The 24,542-nt window shown below is 43.5% G+C and overlaps 1 protein-coding gene across 1 annotated transcript in view; it reads right to left on the bottom strand.

Moving 5' to 3' along the window:
* Positions 1–1,125: 1,125 nt before the first annotated feature.
* Positions 1,126–24,542, bottom strand: part of UMODL1 (uromodulin like 1) — a 60,571-nt gene continuing 37,154 nt past the window's right edge. The window contains exons 14-22 of the mRNA XM_075519140.1: positions 17,885–18,098; positions 16,203–16,340; positions 14,106–14,563; positions 13,282–13,424; positions 11,895–12,131; positions 10,873–11,032; positions 7,689–7,773; positions 4,741–4,948; positions 1,126–3,130 (exon numbers count right to left, since the gene is read on the bottom strand). Coding sequence (XP_075375255.1) covers positions 4,761–4,948; positions 7,689–7,773; positions 10,873–11,032; positions 11,895–12,131; positions 13,282–13,424; positions 14,106–14,563; positions 16,203–16,340; positions 17,885–18,098 — 1,623 coding nt within the window. The 3' untranslated portion in view covers positions 1,126–3,130; positions 4,741–4,760. The remainder of the gene's footprint in view (positions 3,131–4,740; positions 4,949–7,688; positions 7,774–10,872; positions 11,033–11,894; positions 12,132–13,281; positions 13,425–14,105; positions 14,564–16,202; positions 16,341–17,884; positions 18,099–24,542) is intronic.

Below are 24,542 nucleotides of genomic sequence, written 5' to 3'. Positions count from 1 at the left end.
AGATGATCAGAGGGATGGAACACCTCTCCTACAAGGAAAGGCTGAGAGAGTTGGAGTTGTTTAGCCTAGAGAAGAGAAGGCTCCAGGGAGACCTTATTGCAGCCTTTCAATACTTAAAGGGGGTTTATAAGGAAGATGGGGACAGACTTTTTAATAGGGCTTCTCACAACAGGACGAGGGGTAATGGTTTTCAACTAGAAGAGGGTAGATTCAGACTAGATATAAGGAAGAAATTTTTTATGATGAGGGTGGTGAACCACTGGAACAGGTTACCCAGAGAAGTTGTGGATACCTCATCATTGGAAGTGTTTAAGGTCAGGCTGGATGGGGCTTTGAGCAACCTGATCTAGTTGAAGATGTCCCTGCCTATTGCAGGGGGGTTGGACTAGATGATCTTTAAAGATCCCTTCCAACCCATACCATTCTGTGATTCTATGATACCTCAACTGAACAATCTGTTCTGTGCCTCAGCATGAAAAGGAGACACAAAGGGCCACAGCCCTGAGAAAATACTGACTGCTGGCCACTGAAACATAGAACAGAAAAAAATGACAAATACAGAAAATGGGTGGCAGCTGTGCAACACTTTTGCACAGGGATGAGAAAGGAAGCATTTGGTGCTCTTCCCTGCTTTTCACACTCAGGTCCAGACAAGTCCACTAATGCCCTCAAGGTAAGCTTCATTGAGGGTAAGCTCTGAATATGCTGCTTTTGGAGCAGCTGTCAGAACTGTACAAATCAAATGCTCAGGGATGCTGGTATGACAGTAGTTTCAGATTGGATCACCACGTTGCTGCAATACAGCAGCAAAAAATTATTGGACTGGGAATGTTGAATATTCTTTTGGTTGTCTTTGCTGCAAAGCGTGAAATTAAAAGTATGTTTGCCCTCCGTAATGTTGAAGAAAGAGACCCTTAGTAAGTGTACATATGTAGTGGTTGGTAATTGCAGTCCATTGCTGTTTGGTAAGGTCATGTATTGTGTTTTGAGTGGTGTTTGAACATTATACTGATACTCGAACAGTTCTTCAGAAGCTGCCACATCCACACAATGCACATCTTAATACCTGTGACTAAATCATAAATGGAAAATATAACAGTAGAGAAGTCAACAATAAGTTACAAGAGTGCTTTTATTAACACACCAAAACTCCGCTAAACAGACTCAGTCACAATAGCAGTTTCTGCTGAGCATGAAAGGTATCAAATACAAGCTACTGTTCTGTATTTCATCCTGAAGACTAGTGCTCAGCATTTGTAAATGGCATAGCTCCACTGAAATCAATAGGCAAATCTCTAGTCCTGTCACTTTCAAGCAGTTCAGGATTGTAAGTACTAAAAACTAGAAAAATATTTATAGTAAAATACCTTATCCTTTCACTGTGTGCAGAAGCCAAACACATTATATATTTGAGAGCAAACTGAGCAAAAGTTACGAGACTCCTACATAATAAAAAGGTAATGGTTACGTTCATCAGACTCTAAGATTGCAAAGATAATTTGCAGTTTCACTAATGAATTGCAACCAAATGGATCTTTTTTATATCAGGACCTGGTAACTGATATTTCAGCAAGGAAAAGACAAGTCAAAGATTTTTACTCCTTATAGATTCACTTGAATCAAAAGCAGAATGCAAATGCTTATTCTAAAATTTATTGATGTATTTTAAAGGTGTGTATATAACCTCTAAGATCAGTCAGTACAACCTTTTGCAAAATGTAGAAGTCCTTTACCCAGTGATGTTATTACCTAACAGAAATTGGACTAGGGGGATAGAAAAGCAGCTTTCTAATGCCATTCTGTACCAAAAAAAAAGTACCTAAATACTATGGCTACTAAGAGTATTTGTGAGTTCAAGTTAATGACCAATTTCCACTAAGAGTTATTTATAATGGTGTCCGTTGCGCTTAAAGAGGAATTAGCTTGTTCACTGTAAATTACTGAATTACATGTGACCCAGACACAGCAGACTCTATCACTGTGTAGGAGGAGTGCATGCAGCAATCAGAACCAAGGGGTGGTGGGGACAAGTTACCACATCACTTTGCTCTCCATCTTCTAACACACTCACTGAAGCGGAGGTTTAGGGCAGCAGAGTGAAGAAGAGCGCCCCAGGAAAGAGTCCTGCAGGAGATGCTTACTGTGTGGAAAAGATTTTTGTTCCAGTTTATCCAGCTGAACAGACTGTTGTTGTATTCAATGGAGCATGTAAACGAAACCTTTGCTGCTGCACTAAAGGTAGGGTCTTGCAGCCAGGCAAAATTCAGCTCAAATTTATAACTATTCCGTTGCAATTGGAGTGCTCTCACTTAGGTGGGCAGCACACTCTGTGGCTTGACTGCACAATCATTGTGTTCTAATTAAACAGAATACGTAGGTACCAATTGACTTATCAGGAAAAGCATGGGCTGCCAGTAGCAAAAATAGTTTCCTTTTTCTTTTTACTGAGTCCTTATCAATTAAAGAATTTACAGTCAAATCTCAAAACCCATTCTGAAGAACACTGAGTAGGTTAAGCCCCAGATTCATGGTGCCTTTTCTTTATTTGGTGAAATTCCAATACTTGTTCTCCAGCTTCTGTATACTTAAGGCGTTGCACAATTACGTCTTCAGCGTTGCTGCAGCTCAAAGTTTCAACCTCACCTTAAGTAAATAGCGAATTACAAACTGAAAAGGAGATCTTTCCAAGGATTTGTTGATTTACCTCCTGGAATATTATAGAAACATGCAGCTTGTCAATAGTAGTGGCACAAGTGATGCTAAGATGGGCACATAGCAACACGGCACAGTGGGAGAGCCAAATCTTGGAACTTGAATAGAGAACCATGAAGTCTTTCTTTTTTCCCTTCTATTGTATCAATGGAAAAAACTGCCAAAATTCACTTCAACCTGGAGCTGCAGCCACAAATAGTTCTTAGGACATGAGGGAAGAGCCAGATTGCTTAAAAATAAAAAAGAAAAAAAAAGAAAAAAGAAAAAAAAAGAGGGGGGATAGAAGCCCTTTATATGCGACATTAATTTGGAAGAGTCAGCATTGCAACCAGTCATGACCACCATTGTGAAGAGTAATGAAAGCCAAATGCTGAGTGAAGACAACCTTCAGTTCTCCATGTGATGAGACATGATCCAGCTAGAAAAAATAAAAAAACCAAACTAATCATGACTGAGAAAGGTAATCAACTATCTTCCAAAGAAAGTAAATACATAGGAAAAAAGAGCTGAGTAGTTCCAGTATCTAAAAGGAGCCATTAGCTGAGACTCCAACATGATGTATGAGTGTTATGAGCCTGACAATATCCTTTATGCTACAACCTCCTTGCCATTACTATCAAGTATTGCAATCACCCGTGACCATTCATGAGAGCAGAATGATGAATGAAGACAAGCCATTCTTCTCTCTGTGGAGAGACTCAGAGGCTTCATATATAGGTTTTAATTTAGTGGACCTAGATATGCCCTTTATGCTGGATTATGGCTCCCTAGTGGGACCTGTATCACTGATGGAACTGTACAGCTGCTGGAGCGGTACCAAGGAGCCCCGGGTACCTTCCCTTTGGGCTCCCAACAGGCAGCCCTGCCCAGACTTTGGGAAGCAATCGGAGCATCCCCCTCACCTACAGCGATCTCCTAGGAGCTGCCCATAGATGACTACAGAGGGTGGTCTCTGTACTGTAAGACTAGGGGAAATAGAGCTAATAGTGACTATTCGAGACTTTACAAGCCGATAGCTGGGATGCAGTCTTCCCTGTCCTTTCTCTGTGCTATGTATTAAGCATTATTGTACTTAGTGAAGCGAACTAAATTATCTGCAAATACCATCATGATGAGTCTAGTGAATTTACTGTGGTCGTGGCAGCTGCATTGGCATGTATGCGGCCTCCATCAGGAAAGAGTTACTGACTGACTCTGGTAACAATGTCAAATAAGCCTGTACCCAGGGACAGAATTCGATCAGATCCACACTAAACATCCTTGAGTCATGAAGCAATGTTAGGTGTTCTTTTTCAGAAAGCCAGCTTTCTCACCTATCTCTCCTCCTCTTAAAGGGACAAACATACAAATGGTGGTGAGCAGCTAGCACACACTCATTTTACAGAAAAAGTGCTGAATCCTGTGGTATTCTGGAAAAGTGTTAAATTCCAGGGTTGTAGAGGAAGAACGCGTGGTAGTGGTTAACACTCCTCAGAGCTGTCTTTTCAGACTCTCTGCAGGCACTTGTAAGCACTGCTTATGCATTATCAATATTTCAAGTTCTTTATGTCTAACATGCCACTATATTCTTGAAAAGCATCCCCTCCAAAAAAAAAAAATTAAACCCAAGCTTTTGCAGAAAGGGATAACTTCTGAAGCAAATCAGCCTCTGAAGCAGATTTATAAAGAGAGTGGTAAAGTTTCTCTCCTTTATTATACTAATCCATGATCCAAAACCAAAAGTGATACGCTTTTTGTGGAAATGGTTATTGGTGTTCTTCTAAAGTGGTGTGTCATTTACACTGACTGAGACCAAAGCCATGAAGGAAGATGAAGAAGAGAAGGCTGTCTTCCTCCTCTGTAGTCTGCAGCATTTGAAACCAGGCAAGAATAGCAGGAATTTCTTTCTTACTTCTATGACCTTCACCCACAGCAAACAGGACGAGGTTCAAATACCCTTAAACAGAGGATGCTCATCTGCAAGTATTTAACCATTTCAGGAAGAGATAAACAGCTAAAAAAAGTAACTGATCATAATTCAGTACTTACATCTGGTAACCTGGAAATCACTAATCATAGAACACTTGGTAGCTGAAGTTGTCAGACTTGATTCTGAAGTTGTATCTTCCCGTCTTTCGCTGGTACTGGAAAATGAGAAGGCTCACAACTCCCAGCACAAAACCAAACACAGCAAAGGCAATGAGGATGATGTATCCAACTCCCATCCCAGCTTCCTTCTCTCTCTTCAAATCAGATGCTAAAAAAAAACAAGAGGTGAAAGAAAAAAGCTTTGAAATTCCTAAATCTTTTCCTGGGGTAAGAAACAAGGCTTGCCTACAAATTAGCCCACATGCATGCTGAAGCACAGAGCTGTGATACAGAAGTGAATCAGCCTCTTGGGAAGGGTGATTCTCGTGGAAAGATCTGTGAGCCACAGTCCAAGTTCTCTTTTTACATACAGGTGTAGAGTCCCTGCAGACGTGAGTGTGATGTGTCTGGGAATTTGACTCTACAATTTTCTGTTAAAGTAAGAATTAAAGGATCGGCACCAATGACTTTTTGAAATGCTGCCTTACTTTCAGGATGACCCTAGAGGTGAAGCATTCTCCCATCTTAATCCTGCCCCCATTCATCTGTGATTATTAAAAACCACGTGATTTGCTTTTATCTTGTATGTAACACTTCTTTAAACACAAAATATTTAGGGAAGGATTGTCCATGTGTGCTGGGTCTCTAAGCTCCCATTCTAGTCAGCAGAGATCCGGTCAGTGGAGGCAGGTAAGTGAGTCACACTGAAGTGGTCACTGTGGGCTCAACTCTGTAGCCTGAGCATAGGCATCTAGTGCCACCTGAGAAGCCCAAGGGTGTCTACAGTGTCTGCACAGGTCTGGCAGAGATGGCATGGGACATGCAAAAGACCTATAGTCTTTTGGAATAGCATCCAGACACTGAGGGGAAGGAAAGAATGGGGTACCATGGGTCATGAGCACTAAATGTCTATGTGTGGGCAAGAGTCACGTCCCTTGTTGCCAGCTGTCTCCCTATGCTCCACTGAACATCGACAGAACATGTTCGCCTGGTTCACATGTAGACAATTCCATGTATTTGTCCAGATGTGCAAGCAGAACCCCCTCTCCCTTTAACATTATGCCTCTATTCATGTTTGTACATGTACTCTTGCACACTTCTAATTCATTCTTGTGAATGCTTGATGCACCTACAAAAACATGCATTTGCCTGCATACATTTTCAGGACAGCGTTTATTTAGCCGAGCACTTGTGCAGTACCTGAGGTGCACAGAAGACAAATGCTAATGTGCATACATGCCTGTAATTAGAGACAAGCTCTTTGGCCAAAGGGCACTGCTGGCAGCCACAGAGGTATGCAATAGCGGTGTCCAAGCTACGTAACATCCAGGGCATCATTCCAAGACAGGCCAAAGCAGTGTTGCACAATATATTTAGGCTTATTTCTGAATTTCAGTATGAAACAAAGGAATAAAAAAGAAGATGCACAGTGGAAAAGGCAGCCTGTAGCCAGACACAGACAGAACAGGCCTTCCTGAGGACGTGTATCAGTGGTCTTTGCTGTAGCACGTGGCCAAGCAGTATAGGCAAAGCAGTTAAAGCTTCTTTCATGTTTCACTGCAGCAGCTTACCTGACATTGTAATTCACATTGTCTCCTTCAGCACAGAGATGCATATCACTGTCTAGGTCTAACCTCACATTTAAAATGCAATGTGAGTATCCAAATTGGAAACAGGAGACAACATCTAGTAGTGCCACCTTTGCCTAGGAACTGATGTAGTACAACCCAAATAAAGCTCCCCTCACCAGAGTTCCTTTTGCGTAGTGACCATTTTTCACTATCAGAAATGCATTGGGGTCTCCAGTGAAAATGGGAATGAGATCAACTCGATGTAAGTGCTGTACAAAGAAAGCTGTATTAATTGCTAAGTTTTAAAAAAGGAACTAATTCAGCAATGAACACTGAAGGCCTACTCTAACAGGCTAATACTTGCATATAATGGAAGAAAAATATAATATGCTAAGTCAGAGCCAGTTTCCAGGTCCAAAAAGAGCATTGTGACCATCACAGCAGAGGAGAAAAAAATACCCTGAACTCACTAACAGTCCAGCATTAACTTATCTCCACAGTCAGAAGAGCGTTAAGTGACTGGCAAAACAGGCAACCAGCAGGAGGAAAGGGGGTGACTTCTGTCTATTCACAGTAGATGTGTTAAAACTCTGATACTGGTGTGCACAAATACTCTCAATGAGTATTTTATGCTAATAAGATATGAATGCAAATGGCTGGAGGAGGCCAAACAATTGAAAATGTTAGAGGCCACGGGTGCCCTTGAAAACATCACTCGAGGTAAATGCAGAAGAGGCAGATGCATCACAGATTAGACCTTGCTTGTACACAGTGCTGGTGTTCACTTTCTATTAACCTGTACTGCACCACTCCACCCGATTAACCAAGGTGCTGTGCATCAGCTGTCCTCTGCCACTTTCCAGCACGGTAGTAATGAAGTCAGTACCAGGGAGTCTGAGGAAAGACAATACAATCTCTTATCTCCTCTAAGTTTGGACTTCAGAGCTCAATATAATTGTGGCCTAACAACAGTGTAAACACTTGAAAAACTGATTGCAATCTAAAAGATTCGAGCTGCTTTCACACTTGACAATTGTAATAACTGTTTGATTTTGTGGCTGTTGCACTTGCTACCTTGTGCAAATAGCTACACGAAGCACTTAATCCTATTCCTTTCTGCATTCCCGTGACAATCTGACAGTCACTTCACTGAGGAGGGCGCATGCTTTTCCACACTGCCACATGGCTTCAGTAAGAACACCTGCTCCTCAGAAAAATATGCAGAGGGGCATGAAAACCTTGTATCACAGGTCTTCAGGTTCCCTTGCCAGTGAAAAAGAATCCTGAAGTGATAGTTACTCTGTGTCCCCTTTTTGTAAGCGTCTATTCATAACTCACCAGCCGATTTACATAGGGGTCCCCAGGATGTTCTGTACGTAGCGATGGTTTCACCAGTCTTCAGGGATCGAACCCCATGGCATCTCTGCAACAATCAATTCAAATTCCAACAAATAATACGGCTTACTAATTAAAAATACAAAGCCTTCTGATGAGTATGTGAAAGCCCAAGTACTATTCTCACTCACTGGGGTTTTTGTTTCTTAGTGCTATACTTTGTTAAACTGAAATGAGCACCAAATGGAAGTTCAAAAGAAAAGCCAATAGGGAAACATCAGTATAAAATCTGTAATTAGTCACACTGGAAAACACTGCTGTGAACAGACATTTCACACAATCTCTTTCTTTTCATTAACTTTCTGTTTGCTTTAGAGAAACCTTTTGGGAGAATAAACTTCTCACTATTTCTGTATGCCAGGGTTTTGCAAACATTTTTGTTTGGATGTTTCTACTGCCCATGGCAGGCAGAGCAGATACTACAACCAGCACCAGCAAAAGCAGTGGCAACCTTCAGCCCCTGCCAAGCTGTGTGTCATTCTGAAGCAACGCACAACTCTTCGGTGACATGTGAACTACTAATCTGGGAATGACTAGTTTGAAAGCCCTGCCCTTTCAATGTTGGGGATCAGCTGCTTTAGCTTTGTGTGAGCAGCACTTGCAGAATACACAGCACACTCATCTTCTGCACACGTCCTCGGTAGCACTGTCCAGTTTGTTTGCTACCTTTTTGTTTTAAGTTGCAACCCAAAGGTCTCTGATGGGAACCATAGCTCGTTGAGGTTATTCAAAAGATACTGTGGTTTTCCTGGAAGTGCACATAAAACAGAGAAATTGCAGTACCACACTATAATCAGCAAAGGAAAACAGGGAAGTGCAAGGGTGTCCTACCAGCTTGTCTACACAAGAATGTCTCACCGGTGTTACCAGCCTGGTTACAGTAAAAAACCTCTACCATTCACTGTCAGCAACAGTGTCTTTAGCTGGGTCAGCCCCCAGAAAAATACCCATGTAGCTGCGACTTTGGCCTACTCTCGAATAGCTTTCCCAGCTAGGCAGATCCATTAGAGAATACACTTACATAGCTGCTCCCTGATATCAATGATTTTTTGGTTCGACATGGCCATGGAGCAGCCACATTCCACCAAACATATGCATGGTGGTGGCACATCGCTCCTCTTCCCATTCAAAATCATGTTTCTTACTCATTTCTTACTACATTACTTCCCAGCCTGTCTATTTTTTTCTACTCTAAACTTTAGAGCACTTTACTCTCTTCCGCCAAGAAAACAAGGAATAAAAAGATTGGGCAAGAAGAAATAATACAAGATGTAAGTCTCAATTTTGTGGGCAAAGAACTGAAGCAAATCTGCCCTGAAGCAAGTCACTATTCTCCAGAGTAGCAGACAGATCAGAGGATCACATCCCAGACCCTGGGAACTTTCCCAGCCATCTCATTTTATTTCCAAATACACTCTGTTCTTGCTCCAGTTTTCCTTGATCTTTGCACCTCCTGCAGCTCCCCCTCCCTTCTTTGTAAAAGCCATTGTCATCCTGTGTAGATGTGCCTAGTACTTGTCTTCTCCGCATAACATTTTAATCTCAATCTAAAATACTGAATTCACTGACTTTTCATAGGGGGTAAATTTTGCATAGGAGAAAGAACAATATCTCTCATCTCTCTATACGAATAATATAGAAATTAGTAATATAGAATATATGAAAGAAGAGGGCCTCACTGATTAACTCTGCTGTGCCTTGTTTACTGCAGATATCAATCTCAATCAAACCTCATCTTGGGCTAGCAGAATTACCCCATCACAGACCCCTGTAATTCAGATCAAAGCCAGTCCTGTAGTTGACCATGTTCCTAAACTCTAATCCATACAGCAAAAGCCTGCTCTAGCAGCAAACCCAGCAGCTCCCCGCAAAGCAACTGTTGGATTCCTTGCAGCAGCCATACCAGCCCACACGGTCCCTGTCCTGCCCATCCCTCTTATTCCCCTGCCTCGCACCCACCACCGCGTCCCTCCTCAGCTGTGCAGGACACACAGCGAACTCAAGGAGGGCACCACCTCCTCCAAAGGAGGGCATAGGCTGGGGGTTGCTGAAGCACTGATTTTCAACACGCAAATTCAGCTGTGAAAACTGGAGCCATCTTTCCATCTGTCAGTCGTTTTTCCTGTTCCTACTTTTTTTTTTTTAATCTGGAGGAAGCTTTATACTTTGAGAAAGGAAACAAGCATCTTCTGCTAGCCATTTTTAACCTTTTAGGAAGAGATCGTTTGCTTTATAATGGGCTTAAACTGAGTTATTTAGAGCTAGAGGAAAGTGTTAAACAATGGAGGAACACCAAACTGCTAATGAAAACATCCTTGATAGGAAAAGAGCCAGGAAGGTTGGCAGGGGGAGAGGAGAATTCCTGTGTGTCTGCTAAAAAGAAAAAAAAAAAAAAAGCCATCAGCAAAACCTATTTTTTTCTTATTTCTATGGTAGCAACACATTTTTAGATGAAGCAGTGTGTATCACTTAGAAGTAAAAAGAAACAAAGCAATGCTTTGGAGCACAGACAATTAGAACTGAAGTTGTTATCAGAACATTGCTTGGTTTATTGCTTTAAAAAGCAATAGGGTTTTAAAAAGCCGTAATAAACTCTATTAGAGTCACAGCCCTAGAAACTTAATGCCACCGAGCTTCCTTTCCTGGCACCTAAACTCTCACCTGGAGAAGCTAATCTCTAGCGGGGAAAAAAAGGACAGAAAAACATCCCAAATCAGTTTACTCAGGCTTTCCTGCTGACATGCCAATATGGGTGCTCACTTGTTTGTGACATGTCCATCCGAGGTGACCCATTTCTGAACAGCCTATCTCATTGTGACTTCTGTTCATTGCCTTACAGCCACCCCATGCAGAGGCGAAAGGGCCAGTTCTCAGGTTCCCCAACTTTGATTTCCCCATTTCTGTACAAGCTTCATGCTTTTAACTATGAGGACGAGGAACAGGAAGAAAGGCGGACACTTCCATATGGTTGTAGTTCTTCCCCACTCCTCTCTGCTCTCAGCAGAGACTGAAGGAAAACTTCAAGAGCTATTTTAAACCCTGTTTGGAAACATTACTCCTTCAGTTCCATAGCAGGACTGCATATGGCATGTCGGAGAAAAATAGTATGTCGGAGCAAAACACTTACCGTCCTGCAGGTGCTTCCTGGTGTCTCCATACAAATACGTATTTTGCAGTGTAGGTAAACCACAGAATTGTTGACAAAGGAAAAAATTTTCATCTTAAACTGCGCTTTGCTTGAATTCCCATTCTCTAGCAGTGTGGTGTACGTATTTGGGATGGGACAGCTGAAAAGGAAGAGGAAAAACATACATAGCAGCTAGGGCTATAGAAGGCATGTTGTGGTTATAGCACATAACTCAGGTTGTAAGGCTCCTTTAGAAAGCCGCAGCCAGACCCACCATGAAGCAACTCTCCAGCAGTGCAGGGGTGATAAGGGGCTATTTGCTGCTTTATTCTCACAGTATCCAAACAGAATAGGAGATCTGAGAAGTGGTCGGAGAGTTGGAAAAGAAGGGAGAGTGACAGAAAGAAGGATTTAAACTTGGCTTCACCAAACACAAAGTGAAAGAACATCATATTAAAAGGAATAACTTTTGTTACTGAGCAAAAGGACTACCCTGTATTTTAAGGTAGCGGGTGAGCCCACCTTAATGACATTGGAATGTGTCATTGGGGTGAGATCAGAGATCTGGACAGGAACAAACCTCCTCTTTTACCAGAGGCTGCATTAATATCATCTGTGAGTCACAACACATAGGAATCAACTAACCTACACCTTCATTGATGAGAGTCACATAAGCCCTTGGTAATATCTGAACCACAGAGAAATAGCTAAAGCACACACTTGTCAACGTTCTTTCACTACTGAGTGCCAAACCCACCTATTTCTTCAGGTCAAAAGTACAACTCCTTTACAAAACTACGGGGAAGACAACCAAACTCAAACAACTACCGCATTACCCTTTGAAAACATTTTCTTTTCATACCTACCTTCCTTGTTCAAAGAAGGAGTGACCAGTCAGAATGGTAAGGGACAGTGTATATGAATGATGAGAACACACATAAAAGGCATTTAAAATATAACACATTAGTAGTCAGCACCACTGGAAGTATGGCACATGCTATTTGCAAGTGGCATTGCCATACCTGTTGCTGATAAAAGCAAATGAGAGGGGATCCACTGAATTATTAGTTGGAGTCGCCCAGCAGCCAGTGAGGACCACCTTGAGCTTGCTGTCTGCTTTCTGGATCCCAACTTCAATCAGTACATCATCACTGGCAGAGACACTGAAATTTTTTTGTATTGGGGAGTTTCCAATAAACAAATGCATTTCTGTTCTGAAGTGTCCAGATCCATGCAAATCCTCAAAGATGGTGTGAAGTCTGAAACAACAATTAACCTCCTTTAAAGACCACAAATTTGACTGTGTGTTTCTATAAATCACTGCCTGTTTCTCCACCTCTTGCACGTTTAAGTAGTGAAGAGTTATCTGCAGTCCAGGATGTTAGGACACTGTTCAAGAGGAAAGGGTGAAAAAGCATCAAGTTTTTAGTTGGGAAGGTAGGGAGGATGGAAAATCCAAAGGGTGGAATGTCTTGGCAATACAAATAGAGCAGAGAGAGATATTTGAGTGGAGCTGAAGAGGAACAAGACTATGAGCTGTCTTAAAGTTCCAAATAAGGAGGGTAAAAGCTTAGTGAAGAAGAGAAGAGCCAAAAAACTTACAGGGAAGGGACAAATCTGAACAGTAAGTGAGGAACATGAGAAAATTATAGAGCTCAGAGAGAAGGGGCCTGACAAAGGCTTTGCGGGGGGATAGAAAGGAAAATACAATGTCTGGAGGGTTAGGAAACAAAGTGGATTTGGTGATGACAGCTTAAGCATGGTGCTAGGCAAGAGAGAGGAGGTGCACTTGCACGAAGGGAGAACATTCACCATCAGAGCAAAGCTTGTGCTGCCACCTTTGCTGTGAGCATGGGTTTGATTTTCTGTGAACAGTGGATCAGATTCCATCTTACTTGAAGATGGGCCTTCCATAAAAAAAGTATTTGCATTACATATCTTCTCTTTTTTCCAAGTTGATCAAATAAGGATTTGTGGGGGTTAAAAATTGCCATCCTCAGCACCCACGTATCAGTCTGCATGCCTACATCAGTTGAAAAGATACGTCACTGTTCTGTTCCAAAAGCAGGAAAATGCTGTTACTGCTACACCTGATTGCCCAGGAAGGCAAAGAGGAGTCAGGAACTCTGGCTTCCGAACCTGCACCAGTCGCTCCCAAAGGTTTGTTTTCATCTATGGTTTAGCCAGGCAATTGCCAGTCTTGTTGGCTGTTGGATCTATTGACACATTAGACGGAGTAGGAGAGAAGCCCATGGCAGGGCTCACCTGAGCACAGGACTCGCAGGATGGCAGACTACTTGGCATAGCAAGTACTGCCGCTGGATACAGCTAAGGTCCCTGGGGATTTTTCCGATGCAGCAGCGCTCAGCCACGCAACAGCATTTCAAAGCAGAGAGAGTTGTTACTTACCCTTCTGCAGTATATCCAGAGGAAGTCAAGAGATCATTTTGAAACACACAGTGAATGGGACTGGCAACTTTTAAATGGTGGATTACTCCCTGAGCAGAAACGTCATTCCGAAGGATGGTTTTCGCTACGGTATTAGTCATGTTCTGGAACACAGAGAGAAGAAAGCACAACTTGTGAGCACAGTGTATCTAGGGATAGAACAGAGCTACAGGCTTACCAGCTTCAAGCACTTAGGAATTCTCCATTCTCCTGGCTGCAAAAATCAAACAGATTAGACCTCTAGTATCTTATTTGCTGTGCAGTGAGACAATGAAAATCCACCAGCCTTCCTCCTCTTCCTCAGTCTGCTCCACAAGGGAATTTCTGTACTTTGGCATGGTCTGAGCACAGCGGTTGGTTTGGGATCCAACAGCGATGGGATACCCACTGCTTTTTGTCCCCATTACTGGTAGCAATTGGGGTATTTGTCTAAATATGATAATGAAATTGCTTTTAAGAAAAGAGAAGCTTCTGACGGCTGCAGGGGGAACCCAGAGAGACATGGGAGGTGACTCTCAGTTTGGAGAAGCCCTTGAGTTTTGCTGCCTGACCCCAGAGATTCCCCTCCTCTTTCTTGCTTGCCCTCCTCCCCAAACAGCGAGGTAACTTTCCACTCACAGGAAGAGGTTTTCTTTCTCCAAAGAAATTTCTTTGTCCAACAGTTCAGCAACTAATAGACTGTACTCCTAGCTAAGGATCTGCCATTGCCCTCCTTCTCACCCCACCTCCAAGACCAAAGAAAATGCTCCAGGGCTTTTTCACGTTCACCAGCTCAGGGGACTTACAGTCTCAACTTCAGTGCCACAGTCGCTCCAGCCTGCCTGCAGCACAACATGAGTGCCGTTGCTGATGCTCACGTTGCAGCGAGGCTCCCCCAGGTACAGGGAGGTTTCCGGGATAGACTCCTGCTGTAAAAATCTCTTCTGGACAGCAAGGACGATCTTCTCGATTTCACAGAACACTCTCACTGCATCTTTAATGGAAACCTCCTGGACAGGTTTAACGAGGGGGACAGGAGATGCTTGAGGAGAAACGTTGGGAGTTGACACAGGATCCGTGGTGAGAGGAGGCAGCACCGTGCTGGAGAATGCGGTGTCCTCCAGAGCTTTGTGCTCAGCAGTAGAGAAGTCCAACGAAGCAGGGGAGGAAACATGAGCTGAAGTTTGCAAAGATGTTGCAGGTAAAACTGTGTTGTGTACAGGTTTCTCATCTGTCAGTGTTGCCTCTTGGCTGACAGGAAATGCTGAAGAGTACCAAAAATAAAGGTACTGTTGTAATTTACAGATTCAAATTGATTTTATAAGGTAAGAGCAAACCCTTAGGAGGAAACTCACAGTTACTGGCAGGAAACTAGCTTCTTTTGTTTTTTTAACCTGTTCTACTTACTGCCAAAGCTGTGGCACTTTTTTAAGGAAGAGCGCAAGAGATAGATAAAGGGCCTGTGAGTAAAGCTGAAGTCCTTTATTTCCTGAGAACTGCAATAATAGTGTGCTCATGTGAAACTTATGTACAGCTTTTGGAAGATGGGTGCTTGCAAGAGATCCCCAGCTGCAAGTTGCTCAGCAAGTGTTCATATTGTTTTACCTAGTACTGTAGGAAACTGCACACTTCTGGATGTGGGGTATAAACAGGAGCAGAGTTTGTTAAAAAACCTGGCCCCATTTGTGACCACTTGGTACCCAAAAGATATAACCCTGAGTGCTTTGGAAAACCCGTTTTGGGGGAAGTGCAGGACAAACCTCATGTAGCAGGCCCACATTGCACATACGTGTCCTGAGAGACAGAATGGGGAGTTGAACAAATGTGTTGGTAGCAATCTTTAATGGTTTCAGGAAGAAAGCAAGCAGGGGAAAAGGAGAAGCACAGGTCAAGATCAATCTGTGTGTTGAACACCCAACATCCAGCACAGTCTCTGGGCTCTTTGCTGGTAGAAACAACCTAAAGTGTTCATCCACTACTGACTTAGAGAACACCAAGATAATAAACTCCATTTGCATTGAAACACAAAGGATGTGTCTCATCGCACAAAAATTCTCTTAAATAATTTTAATGGGTTGTACATACAAATAGCATCTATTTCCCAAGCAACAGATAAAATCTGTACATATATATATATATATCTCCTTCTGGAACACCCCAGCGTTCAGAAATGCCCCAAATTAAAAAGCTGCTGATTTGAACTTAAGAGGAAGAAAAAGAAAAGTCTGAGCTCTTTCAGAGTTGTATTTCCCAAAAGCTCATTATCATAATGCTAAATATCTTGGTTAAACAAAACCGAGCAAAGTTTGGTATCAGTTGACAAATCCTTGTGACTTCAGCCAAAGAGTAGCTTATCACTGTGGTTACAAAAATAAATATAAATTACTGAAGAAGCCTAAAAGAATTTAGGAGCTTAAAGCCTCATCATATGTCAGCTAACAAATTATTTAAGGAAAGAGAGAAGCTAGATGAATTGACTCATACAAATTTGTAATACCAACATTTCACCCCTGCTGCCATACAGAGGTCAAACCACATACCCAGTGCTTTCTATTACCTTCTCTATTATCTCTGCTGTCCCCTCTGCTACTGGTAATGAAAATAACTATCAATCTTGACAATCTTATCTGATTTTGATGGCACATATGAGAAAACAGAATTGTTAAAAGGACCTTACAAAGACAGCATTAAATATTAATATAGTAAACTCTCATGACAGAGTATTACAGTCAGAAATACTTAAAGTCCGCTGCAAGATTTTCCCCTTAGGATCCAGCTGAAAACAATGAACCAAATTAATCCCCGGTAAAATCTCAAGACCTGTGGCAAGTGTGACCATGACTCAAAAAAGATCAGATCACTAAGTGTTCAGTTAGCCATTAGATAATAAAAAATTTTTTTGCCTTCACATCTTCTTCCAGGCCTTTCTGGATGCACATCAGCAAATCCTTCATTGCAGCTGCACTGGTAAAACCCAAGTGTGTTATGGCACGATGCAGCCGGGGAGCAGTCATCTTCTTCACTTTCGCACTCATCGTAATCTGTTGGGTATATTTAAGCAAAAGGCAAAGGTGGAGAGTGTATAAATGAAAATGTGATGGTTCTGAAACTGGAGCATGGTCGTATTATCATGATATCATGGTGGGATTACACCTCTTGTGACGGTGTGATACTCTACTGTACGTCTCAGGCAGCTGCTGGGTCTAGAAGACGTGGGGCACTGAAAGCACAGCCTAGAGGGCTAATTGCAAGGCATTGACAAAACCCTGCAGGAGCTGTGCTACCTACCAGTGATGCTCAGCAGATACTCACTGAAATGTAGGCACCCTGCTGCAGAGATCCTATCCTCCTAAACTGATCAACAGCCCAAGGGGACGCTTCTAACCCCGGGAGCTTCCTCAGCTGCCTCCCCTGTTCCACACTCCTGAGGAGATGGTTAGTAAATACCCAGCATGAGTGAAGCAGGAAGTTTGTGTGCCTGGTCCAAGTTGCAGTCTAGCTGCTTTCTTAATTTTTACCTGGCCAAAATTTTCACTTTTGAAAGGAAGCATGCTTTACTTCCCTTTCTCTTCCCAAGGCCTAATTGTAACTGTGCAAATAAGGATGTAACACCACAGGTGGGACTCAGAAAGCAGCACTAACCACCTGCTCTATGGGGACCTGTCCCTGAAGCCAACCATTTGTTTTAGCACAGGTTCGAGGTGGGCAGGCACTCTACAAAGCACTGCCACCAGATAGTCGTGATCTTACTAATTAACAGGATACGTAACTTGCCAGATTCACAGCTGTAAGGGTTAACAGGCAAAGAGAATGTACAGGGCAGACCACATACATGCTTCTGAAGTCATTTTGCATGAGAGTCTAATTGACAGCTTATAACAATATTCTTTGGACAAATGTATCATGTTAAGGATATAGAATTTGCTATTTTTTCCAGAGATGAGAGGTCAACTTGTGAAACAGAATTCAACAGCAGTTAGTCAGGAGACTAGTTTTTCCTGTTAAGGACTTAAATTACATATAAAGGAAAAGAAGTTGTACAATCAGCTAGTGTGATGGTTTTGGTGAAGCATGGACTTTCATCTGAACTCCTGACCACAGGTGTATGAGGAAAACGCATACTCCCAGTGCAGAAGAATTCACATGTTCATTTATTTGTTTCTTGAGGTTTCTATCACATGCAAAATTATCAGTGCAAAGCAAAGGGTAATGTATTTCAAAATTATTTTAAACAGAGCTAGTTATGTCTGTGTACGGGGTTTCCACTGGTAGTTTATAAAACCCTCAATTTGTGACCACTGTTTCTAACGTCTCCGTATCTTCTCTATAAAATTAATTCTAGCTATAGACAAAAAGACCAGTTGGTTTTGTCCTTTTGGATCAGGAGTACCTCACTTCTTATTTCATCTTTTGATGTTCTCTGGAAAAGCTTATTGGATGGATAAGCAGGAGCAATATAAGGAGAGAGAATGGCTCTTCATCCACCTGTTTTACAGATACTTTCACCTCAAAAAATACAGATTAATAATAGGCTTTATCATCTTTCTAGTTCTGAAGAACTACTAGGATACAAACTGCTCCTTACCGTTTATCAAGAGATTGCTCTTGTCAACTGTGAAATAGGAGCTGTGTTCAAAGGCATCACGAAAAGTGGTGATGATGTAGTAGATATCCACACCTTCTGCAATCAGTAAATTGAAACTTACCACTGTGCTCCCATTAGTAATACCCGTTATCAACACTTTAATCAGGCCAGCATCCACCTGCTGAAGAACCTCAAGGGGCAGAGATTTATGTACCTGGAATAAAAACAAAATGCATGTGGAGATGGACAGATAGAAGCAATTACATTTTAGGCTTTGTACACTGCCCAGAAGAGAGCATTATGCATTACAGTTGTGCTTCATACTCTGGAGGGAAGCAGCAGAAAATTGACCTTTTGCTTTATAACGTTTCCACTCTACAGCAGCTGAAGGATATTGTATGTATTTAACCATGAATCTTAAACAAGCTAAGCAATTAAGATACTTCATCTGTCATTTGGCACAGGTTCTTGCCTCTGGTAACGGCAAGGGAGGGAGGAGACTGCAGGAAAGCTCCCATGTTCTGCCTCTCAAAATGCCCCCAGGGAGAGGGGGCAACCCAATACGAGGAGGAGATGCCAATGGAAGTGGAGAGGCCCCCTGACACTCCACGCTGCATATATATCTGGGAGGGCTCCCTTAGCTCAGGTATGTTACAGCTTAGCGCAGACCACCCTCAAGCCTTTCTTCACAGGTCTCACCAAGCCTTTCTCACCAGAGCCAAGCAAATAAGCAAAATTCTCCTGCTTATCACTGAGCGTTAACTTCCCTCTTTTAAAATGCCCGGACCAGGGTAAAGAAAACAGAAAGGTGTTTCATGCCATCAGCACTGCCACACAACTCAACCTCCCATCAAGTCAGTCCTGGATTTGATTTCAGAAATATTTCATTAAAGTCTTCCCTGAGGAATATCACATTATTTCTGCAAATTCTGACTGTCATTGGGGCACACAGCCCCTACTCACGGTCCTCCCAAGAGTCCAAGAGCAGGGCTAGGAGATGGCTCTGCACTGTTTTGAACAGGAGCTGTCACCCTCAAAGTATTGCAGCACCAAATCACAGCTGAACTTAGGGCAGTCTAGAGAAATCAATAAAATAAACGTTCATGGTCTGTACACAGTGACCTTGGAATTCAATAGTGGACTAGGAAAGAAAATGCCGCCTTTTTCAAAGCACACTGAGCCTTATTCACGATAGCCCCCAAAGCCAGCCTCCTTTACCACCACTGAAGAGCAGGATGGTCTGCTTTCTGTGGGATGGGAAAACACAGTGCTGCGGGAAGCTTTGCATCAGCTGGGCTGCTCAGCCTCTCCGCCATCCAGCTCAGATGGAAACACCGACTCCCCTCAAAGAGATAAACAGACTGGAGCTGCATGTTCGAGCTCTTCCCTCTCCACCCTCCAAGGCTGGGTGGTACCTCCGCAGGGCCGCTGCCTGTGGAACCTCTCCTTCTCCTCCCACAGGAGGGCAGTCCATGGGGCAGGGCACCCGGGCATACACAGGAGCCCAAGGGGACGTACAACAGCTCTTGCATTTCCAGCACCGTTCCCCTTCATCTCCAGGCCCAGCACCAGCCACAGGAGAAGCAAACACAGGTCAGATGGCATCATCTCACCTGGGGACCAACCCCCAACAAGACACAAGGCTAATATTAATTCAGCTTTAAAGAACATGTTGAGAAAACATTACACACAGAAATACAGACCTAGTTCTGAGAAACTCACCGCAAAGAGAAACCGGTAAACATCCACAAGTGCTCCCCTCAGACCTTTTCCTCTAGTCGCCCGGACAAGGGGCCTGATAAGACTGTGCTGGACTCCCTGCCTACCTGCATGTCCCGAGGGAAAGCAAGGTGCACACACACACACACACACAGACACACACACACAGAGGTTTGCATGCCAGGTCTTGCCCTAGCATCTAACCACAATGCAGGCAGAGGGCATATCTGAAGACTAGATGCCAGGGTAAGCACAGGCTCTGTGATCCCATCCATCAACGTCCTGAATTTTCCCATTACAATTGTGTGTTTTCTTCTCTCCCTTTCTCCAGGAGATGCTGACAGATCCTCTGTGTTTCTTAGTATCTTTCACCTGTGCCTGGGAAGTCTTTTTAAATTCTTCCACACAAATAAAAAGTGCAGCAACAAAAAGTGTGGGACATAACTTTCAAGCCTGCATCAGGCAGTTAGTAAAGGCTGTTCTGAGCTATTGGTATGAAAATTGCACTTAGAAACTGCCACCAAAAGTGCAACAGGAGACCGTCCATGGTAAGAGAGCAGCTCCCAGCAGCACACAAAGGACAAATCCCACGCCATCCCTGTCAACCCTCCTGAGCCTGGGATACACACAGCTTCCTTCTACATAGCAGCCACTAGCTTCAATGCAGGAGACAGAGAGACGGAAACAGCCACAGAAACACCTACATTTTTGTGATTTCTCAGCATACTTGCTCTTTGCCTTCACCCTCCCATGGCTATCAGGCTCCCAGGAGATGCCAGCAGAGAAGGCGGCACAGAGCAGCAGAGCAACCGCACCGTAAGGGCCGGACAAGCAGCACTTGGCCAGGTGAGAGCTGGCACATCGCTGCCCTGCGCAGGAGAGTCGCCCCTCTTTCCCAGCACCTTGCTCTGGGCCCTCTCTTTAGGGTACATCGCTCACTTCCTTCCCTAGCTCCCCTTTCCAGAGAATTAAGGGGGCAGGCAGGGGCTATGTTGCGGTCACCTCCGACCCCTTCTTCCTCTACACGTCTCCTGCAGGAAATATCTGGAGCAGCAGGGCTGGATTTCAGCCATGAGTTTAAGGCAGAGCTCATGGCAGCGGTGTAATGCTCAGGGGTGCAGGCAGTGACTCCTACCAGGGAGAGCCCAGGGCAGAGGCAAGGCAAGGGTCAGCGGTGGGAGCCGATGGGAGAAGCAGCCTCATTTCTCTTGCGCCCACGCACAGAGCTCATGCATTTTGTGCTGGATTCTCCCAGGTGACCACAGCTCTTGGCACCTGTGTGCCAAGCCTGACCTACCTGCCCGCTGTGTGTCATCCAGCCCCTACTTACTTGCCCGCTATGTATTATCCAGCCCTGCAGATGGCCCCAGATTTTGCAGGCATGCTGCAGCCCTTTTCTGAGTCGCCAGAGCTGATGTGTGTTGCATGCACTTGGTGGCAAGGTAACATTGCCCAGGGCAAACCCCCTGCATTCACCTGGAAAGGGCTCCCACGCACCTGCAAGCCCCACACAGCAAACCTTGCAGTGCCCCACGGGGCACGCAGGCAGAGCCAGGAGGGTGGGAAGAGCTAACTTCCCTACGAAAGCCTGGGCAGACTGTAGGCTGTCCTTGTCAGCCCCAAAATCTCCTGTTTCACCAAGCCAGGGGGCTCTTGGGCCCCTTCTCCCCTCTCTTTCTGCTGTTTCACAAGCATGTACTGAAAAGTTGGAGGTCAGCCCTAAGTTTTCATCCTTCATAGTTTTTGTCTGAACTTCTGGACGTTAAATACACACACGTGTGACACCCTCTTAGCCCATCCCTGATTTCACCAGTATTCCCTTCTCATCTGTCTCCTGAAGATTTTATTTTATCGGTGCTTCTTTTTACCTAAGGCTTGGGAAAATTTTTTTTGCCTGTTTTTCTTTGTTTGTTTGGTTTGCTTCTGTCCTTATTCATATTTTTCCTCACAAAGCAGGACTCAGAGCTTGAAAAGTGGCAGGGGGACATCCCTGTATATGTATTTAGCCACTAGGTGACACTACAAACCCTTTATCCAGAAGGCTACATGATTTCACAACAGGTACCACACCCTAGGTTATGGAAATAATGGTTGATGAAGTGGGGCTAGAAAAAAAAAGGAAAAGAAAGAGTGAACTTTTTAGAAGGAAATATTCAATATATAATACCCTTGAGTATGAGGTTTTCTTACTAGACATATAAATTATCGTGGGATCCATCACTGTATCTATGATTTCTGTAGCACACAAAGGAAACACTAGCAATGCCGGACCAGGAGAAACTGGTATGCCAGAAGAGGAGCCACAAGGAAGGGAGAGAACATGAGCACAATTAACACCAGCATCGAGGGAAGGGAATGTCCCTTACTCAGGCAAAAAAACAGGAGGCAGATAAAGTCCAAGTTCAGGGCCAGATGGAAGCCACACTAAAACCGATTTAAGGGGATGGGCAAGGCCAATAGGTTTTTTGAGCAAAAGGAAAGTGTCAGGCTCAAGCAGCCAAGCTCACCCCATGGGTGGCTGTGGCATGTTTGGTGGGTTTTCTGGGACCACCCATCCATAGGTCCCAGGCAAAATGTCAGCCACTCATTGAAGCTATTGTGGGTACCTGCACAGGCACCTGCGTGGCCAGCAGAGCAGGGAACGTCCTGGCAGTCTGGAAACTGGAAATAAGTACGTAAAATGTACATTAATTTGAACAGAACCCTGCATGAAGCCTGTTTTTTTCACTAAAAGGGAAAAAAAAGCCCTCCCCGTTGTCCGTGCTTTGGCTGTACCTTCAGAGAGAAGGTACTAGAGCACACATCTGCCCAGCCACCAGCACCAGCAGCTTTAAGGATGTCCCAAATTGGGGATGAACTCAAATTAACAGAAGGGGTGAAATTACACAGGAATAATGAAACTGCCTTAATCCCTGTATCAACACTCATTCCACATTCCAATAGCTTTAACTGCAATCAGTTCAAGTGCATTAAGCTACATCAAACAAGGCTACGTCACTTCCAAATGAGGGGGTCACCTTGATAAGGCAATAGCATTTATTAGTTTCACACTTTTTGTCAATCAGTTAGGTTTAAGACACTCAAATTCAAAACAGCCTTTTCCACTCAGGAATTCAATGCACCTCAGCAAATGCATTTTCAATTCAAACCTTGTGTTTTCCTGATTCATTTTCTGGAGGACAAGCCCTAGCTGCCATGATATTCTTATCGGCTGTTGCAAAAGACAGGCTGAGCAAAAGCCAAGAAGACCAAAATACTCTCTCGCCCTTAGCTGTGTTGTTTTTCAGTTGCATTGCAAGGAGGATGGTGAAACTAGCCTGGACAATGACAGTGCAAGTTGTCACATCAAGTTTTTACCTCATTCTCATCTACACATCATTTAAAGGACTGTATTTCCATTTGCTGTGCTGCCAATTTAACCACATAGCACTTAAGTGCTGGGGCAGCTCTACGCTAAAGAACATTGTACACATTAGGATTTATAAATCCTCTGAATGGTACATGGTGACTCCAAAGAGCTTTAAAAAAAAATCTCTGGCAAAGTTTATTTAACTGGAACCTGATAGTGCTTTTAAAGCCCATGAAACTTTCCTCGCTTAATTTAAAGGATTGATTTCTGGCCCTTATAACCTGAAAAGAAAATATGCAGATCTTTTTGTTTTCCTAAACTCCCTTATCTTTGGCATCTAGAAACACAATGTTTGTAATAAAACACTTGCAACATATTTTGCCGTGTACAGTAGCTATGATACTATAGCCTATATACAGTGGCCCAGAGGTAGATGGAATCAATGCTAACACATCTCGCCAGCTGATCCACAAAACCAGTGCACTGGAAAAGGGAGTTAGTTCCTTACAATCACAAGTGATCATTTTCTGCCTGAAACTTTGAGAACTGGGTAAAACTGACACAAAAACTTACTTTAGTTCCTTTATGTAATCATTTTACAAATTTTCCAAATATCTTTGTATTGATGATTTTCTGGATTAAGGTATCCGACTGAATAGCCCATGAAGAAAATATATTCATTTTAGTCCGGTTTAATACTATGCTATTCCAAAAGAGCCTCGGGCAGAGAGGGATGCTGAATGAGAGCGAGGTCAGTGGAGAATTGTTCCCTCTTCACTTTGCTAATCACGTCCCTCTCACTTTGCGACTGTTTTTCTGATGTGACAGCCTGGGGCCGAAACAACTCCGAGAAAGCTGTGTTCCGCTAACACAGCCAGAAAGGTGCAAACCGGTAATGACCAGCGGGAAACCTATTTGATATCCAAGAAAACATCATGCACAGCTAAACGGATCACGTTTTTTCCCTCCTTGCAGTCATCTCTAACTCCACGCTGGCCTGACCTCTGCCCGAACACACGCCGTTGTCAGCGCACCCGCTGTGGACAGCTGTACTTCAGTGAGAGGCTGTAACTCTGTACACAGGGACAGTCTGGGGAGGCTTCTGCAGGATTGGAAAATTCATACGATTGTCAGAGATGGATTTATCGCCACAGTTATCAAGGCCTCTAAAAACACAGACAGTTAAGGGGAGATAGGGAAGGCAATAAAGCAGCCCCGCATAACCAGTGGTTTTCCAAGCACAGGTGTGTTTGAGTAAACACCAGCAGGAGCAAAGTTCTGATAAATTCACTAAGAAATTAGGAGAGTAATACTGTCAAAGGCAATGCCTGAGAATTACGAGAGCGTTAAAGGCGCAGCTGATACCACAGTGTGCTTTGATAGCCTGCACTCTAATTAGAAGTGAGGGCAGAGATGACTTACCAAGAAACCACTCCCTTTCCAGATACGGGGCTACAAAAACACGGATGATTGTAAGAAATGTCAGCCTTAAGGTACTATGACAAAGGGTAATAACAATCATATGGTTCATTAATATACCACTGTGCAGGGCAAGGATATCAGAGCACTTTGCAAGTATCCATTAACTTT

This window comes from Mycteria americana, chromosome 1, assembly GCF_035582795.1.
Source record: "Mycteria americana isolate JAX WOST 10 ecotype Jacksonville Zoo and Gardens chromosome 1, USCA_MyAme_1.0, whole genome shotgun sequence".
In the NCBI taxonomy this organism is placed as follows: domain Eukaryota; kingdom Metazoa; phylum Chordata; class Aves; order Ciconiiformes; family Ciconiidae; genus Mycteria; species Mycteria americana.
Note: the sequence above shows the minus strand (reverse complement) of the source record. Positions and strands in the feature narration are given on the sequence as shown.